This window comes from Stegodyphus dumicola, chromosome 2 (genome assembly GCF_044657685.1).
Source record: "Stegodyphus dumicola isolate Sdum_Otavi_A_Nest chromosome 2, ASM4465768v1".
NCBI classification, from domain to species: Eukaryota; Metazoa; Arthropoda; class Arachnida; order Araneae; family Eresidae; genus Stegodyphus; species Stegodyphus dumicola.
In genome coordinates, this window is record NC_140769.1 from 198,573,756 (window position 1) to 198,579,248 (window position 5,493).

The 5,493-nt window shown below is 33.5% G+C and overlaps 1 protein-coding gene across 1 annotated transcript; it reads right to left on the reverse strand.

Moving 5' to 3' along the window:
- Nucleotides 1-1,184: 1,184 nt before the first annotated feature.
- CRIF (growth arrest and DNA damage-inducible proteins-interacting protein CRIF) lies at nt 1,185-2,172 on the reverse strand. The gene has a single exon (XM_035353508.2). The coding sequence runs from the start codon at nt 2,127-2,129 to the stop codon at nt 1,368-1,370; it is 762 nt and encodes a 253-aa protein (XP_035209399.1). The 5' UTR covers nt 2,130-2,172; the 3' UTR covers nt 1,185-1,367.
- Nucleotides 2,173-5,493: the final 3,321 nt, after the last annotated feature.

Consider the following 5,493-nt stretch of genomic DNA (forward strand, 5'->3'; position numbering starts at 1 on the left):
TAAATATTATCTTAATGAAAGTTTATGGAAACACAGATTTAAAATAAATTTTTATAAAGAGTTAGCTAAGAGAAGCTATTTAAATGCAGGTCTTCATGAGCAGACCCAAAATGCAGCACTGCTCACAGGGTCAACAAGGAAGTGCTCAAGGCCATTTTTCAATCATTTTAAAATATACTGACAGCTTTTAAATACTAAAAAGTAAGAACAAAAATCATTACTAGTTTAGATAAGGAATTCTCGAAAAAAAAGTCATGCAAAATTTACCGGTGGTCACAGAAGCATTTTTTTGTACACACAGGTAATGATATATATATAATAATATAATAATTTTATGCACTAATTTCTATTCGTATATTAAAAAAAAGGCTTTCAAATATGTTACAATAAAAGTATATTTATGGGTACCCCTTGGCAAAAATTGGTGGTACATGGATAGAGAGTTTGTGCAATTCTTTGACTTGTTTTCTTGGCTTTGTGTACCTAAAATTGCCACTACACAAAGCCAAGGAATTGCACAAATTCAGCACCCATGTGCATATTGACCTATTTTCACTTTAAAAAAAAAAAAAAAAAAAAGTCACAGAATTGCATAAACTAGACACTGCACACTCCCTGGACTTTAACCATGTATACGTCGACCTATTTTCACTTAAAATAACATCAGAGAATTGCACTAACTTTTCAATGCATACTTCCCTGACATTGATACATTTTCACTTAAAAAGTCAAAGGAGCACCCAATTCTAGGTAAAAGTATATTTACGGAACATTCAAATACTCAGGTTACCATCATAAATGAAACAATTTTACGATAATACAATGAAGATCTATCACGATAGATTGAAGGGGGTATCCTTCAGTCTACTCTAACCATGTTGTTTTTACATACATCTTTAAAAGGTAGTTCATTTTTTAGCAAACTCCACAAACTGCATCATTAATATGTCATAGTTTTGAACATGTGAACAAAATTCAATTAAAGACTCATTCGAAATCCAATTACCTGCATTATTCTCATAATTAAATATTTAACTTAAAATGAAGAGTTGGGGGAAAATTTATCCAATCACATAAGGTTACAAGTGAAAAAAATACACGAAATCCTACTTCTAACTCATGTTAGATTTTATGTACAATATATTAGGAGAAGTTTGGCAAAGAAAAATATTTGTCCAAGCAAGTGACTTTTATAGTAATATATTAAAAGAATTACATTGTTTTATACAGATTCGTGAACAAATGTTTTGTCAAACTTTGATCACATAAGCATGTTTTTAACACAACAATGAACTTATTAATCATTAATACTTTTCATAATTTTTGGACATAAAATGTTTATACATTAAAACTTGTTTGTGATAAAATCATTTCGATTCAGCCATCTCTTTCAATTTTGCAATCATTTTATCATAACTTTCTTTCTGTTTCTTTGCTTTAAGAGCTTTCTTCTCATCTTTTTTCATTTGTTCAACTGCTTCTTGAAACCTTGGATCCTTAGGACTAATTTCATAACCTAGATATTCACTTACCGCATCAATCTGCTGTTCTCGCTTTTGCTTTAACTCAATTGCTTGCTTTTCCTTTTTCTCTATCTTTGCATAATATTCAGCCATCCATTTATCCAAATTAGCCATGTTTCGATCAACTTCAGCTTCGACTTCTTTCTTCCGCTTTTCTTCTGCTGCTCGAGCAGCTTCAACGTTTTTCATTCGGTCTTGAAGTGGTGGCTCAAATATTTTGTCATATTTTATCGTTTCTAAAATTTCCTCTCTAGTTGGCCAACAAATACCTGGATTTAATTTACTATCTTTTCCATGCCGTGCGTAATAGGATCGCAAACGTTTCATTTGAAAATCATATTTAGCTTCAATAGGCACTGCTTCTTTCTGCACGAAAATTCTATATACTCTCTCAGGTAAACGCGATTTAAAACGCTTTCTTTGAATTTCCTCTTCGCTTAGTTCTTCTTCTTTTAATTCATCAAGAATGTCTATCGTCGCAGGAGATTCTTTTTCAGTTTCACTTTTCTTACTAAACGTCCGATATGAAACACAAATTTGTCGAAAAGGTATCACATAAGAAATGTGTCTGCATTTAATATAACCGCAAATGATTTTAACAAACATGCTTACGCTCCAGTCGACTTGTTTACATACATGAAGAGTTTAGATGTGCGCTTCATGCTCCTAGAACCGACTTCTCCTAAAGAAATTCAAAAATTAATTAAGCAGCTTAATCCAAGGAAAGCCTCTGCATATGACAATATCACTAATAAGGCCTTGCAGAACCTCCCAAGGAAAGGCATCGTCCTTATAACTAATATCTTAAACGCTTGTTTACGATTTAATAAATTTTCCTGAAAAGTTGTCGCAACTAAGGCTGTTCTCCAAAAAATATCCCTTACTAGTAATTTCAGACGGATAACCCTACTTCCTGCAATTGCCAAACTTTTCGAAAGGCTTATCGAAACACGTCTCACTGCCTTTGTCAACGATAACAACATCATCAAGATCATCAGTTCGGTTTTCACCAAGGTTTTTCTACGACACAGCAAATTGCCCGTATTGTTTGAGTAATACCAGCTACAACTCTTTTTAAGTTTTACGTTTTAAAAATAAGCTCTATCGTTGTTTGTAAGAATAACTGCTTCTAAATTTTGTAAATATCTGCAATTAAAGTGTTTTTTCATATTAAATCCATAGTTATTTTCGAATCCTTTAAAATACTGGCGTCCGTGGAACAGGAATATGGATAATATTGTCCGTGGAACAGGACTATGGATAACGGGAACGAACACAATTGCGGCTATATTTCACAACTTCTTTAAAAGAAGTGGAAACTGTCCTAAAAGATGAAGCCGTAAGTAAGATTGATTTTATATCTATATTTAATATTTTTAATGATAAAGCTGACAGATTATTTCAATTTGATGAAAACTTTAAAGCAACGTGGCTAGAAATGGAAAATTTTAATGAAGATGAATTTTCTAAGGTTATGGATTTAACGGAAAACTATCAAAATCAGTGGGTTGCTATGAAAACGAAAATTGATTTAATGTTCTCAACCGCTGAAAGAAAGGGCGATATTTCCATTGTAGTAAATGAAACTAAGTGAAATTTCCGTCTTCCTAAGTTATAACTGAAACGTTTTGATGGTAATATTAAAAACTGGCTAGGATTCTGGAGACAACAATTCGTTTCATAATACCTCAGAATGCTTTAACCTTTTCGCGTGGGCTTGAAAAACAGTTGTGTATCTTCACTGGGGGGCTCTTCGCTCAGCGGTTATGCAAAGGGGGAAAAATTATCGAATAGAGTCTTGACGAATAGGTGATTAGTGCTCTTTTGTCGGGCAGGCAGGGAAACTGTCATGATTTCCTTTCAGTCCAGTTCCAATGCCCTAGGCGTTAGAATGCGGGATGCACTAATCGCTTTCACACTGCAGGTAGATGAATGCAGTTTTTCCAAGGGGGGATATTATTTTATCTTCTTCAGATGAAATGTATGCTACAACTATAAAATTTTGCTCTAAAAAGTGTTCTATTTTATGATTAAAATAGTTTTTTAAACTTGCACGTAGATTATGTACTAAAAAACAAGCGAAGCAATCGGAGTTAAATATATTCACTTGTCATCGTATCGAAAATTCAGTGAGTTAAAATATTCAAACATTTCCTGCAAACAATATATACATTTTCAATTTTAATAGCATTATTATTCTGATGTTGAAGAGCAAATTAAATAGAGTTTATTTACTACAAAGAAACTAAAATCTTTACTAAGAAGCATTTTCGGATTCCAAAATGAGTGTTATTTCTTTTACACCTCTGGTAATATTCATTTCTGGAGAAATAGAAATTGGTCACTGCGTTTGTACTGCACTAAAAATTTACAATGAACCAAGAAATTTTTTATTTATTTTTCTTTCATGTGGCGTTGCACATAGCGATCCCAGAGTTGATCTGCCTTTACATCAGGCATATAAGATGTTTAATTTTTTTTAATCTCTTCATAGTTTTTGGTTCAAGAAAGAAATGCAGATGCAAACCCTGGAGCTTTAGAAAATAAAATCCTTGTTGAGTTTTAATGTACTTAGTAATAAAAATTTAGTTTTATCACTTAGCGATATAAGATATTACTGTAGCTGTTCGATAATTTATATTGCTACGCCATTTTTTCTTTGAATGCAGAATTGCATATACAGGAACGCATTGATATTTTAGAAAGTAAACATCTTTGTCGAATAGCGAAATATTTGTTCAGTTTTTTATGATCTACATTTTCAGAATGCTAAAATCACCTTTGAGGTATCAAACTGTTATGCGAAATTTTCAGATCTCAAGTTATTTACACTTGCCTTCTTTGGGAGTAATGAAGCTGGGAATGAAGATTCGTACTGAGTTGATAAATATTAATGAAGATTCGCACTGAAGATTAAATTCAGGGAACTAAAAAGTGGTACCCATCTGAATTCCTGTATACATGCTTGGTATTTCAATATCTAAATTTGATCCCTCCAAAACACAATTCTCATATAAAATTAATTACTTTCTGAACACTACTAGCAACTGAGTGGTTAAGGCCGCTGAATGCTGTTAGTTCGACGTCAGTCGATCGAGCTGGCCGCATGGGCGGTTTTCGTTGTTTCCCCCACGTGAAACGTGAATATGAGCCAATTTCCTCTAAAAGATCTCCACGAAGGCATCTTTTTCTTTAGGTAGGCAGTCTTCGTGTGCTTCTTCATATTCAATTAACCTAAACGGTGTCTAATTTCTGATCTAATTGATATAGATATGACATTATAAACGCAAACATATAACAACGGATAAATTAATCACAGTGGCTAATCGCCGACGGTGCGATTAGCTAACAGGCTATTCACACCACCTACGTTTGCGCATGCGCACAATCAGCCCAGGTACCAGCATTTTACTCCGATTTCCGTAAGGCAGGCGGTAGTGAGAGCGAAGGTTGTTAACCCTAACTCAGCAATAGAAAGGGTTCTTAATAGTACACCAGCAAGAGAATAATTTGCAAGTAATAATTATCAGTTACAAAGACGAGGTCAATCTATTGGGTTGGCAACTAAGTAATTGCGGATTTTTTTTAGAAAATCAAAGACAATTTTTTCATGGAACTAAATAGCTTTATTCTGTAATGTATTGCCCATTTTGATCAATGACCTTTTGCCATATTTCAGACAGCATCCTAATCCCACATTAATAAAACTTCTGGTTTTTATTAGCAAAAAACTGAATCAGGTACGATTTGACATCAGCATCATTATTGAAATTTTTACCATTCAAGGAGTTTTGTAAAGATCGAAACAAAAAGTAATCAGATGGTGCAAGGTCAGGACTATATGGTGGATGTGGCAAAACATCCCAACCAAGCTCCAATAATTTTTGCCGAGTGACCAAAGATGTGTGTGGCCTTGCATTGTCATGATGGAATACAACACCTTTTCGATTTGTCAATTCAGGCCGCTTTT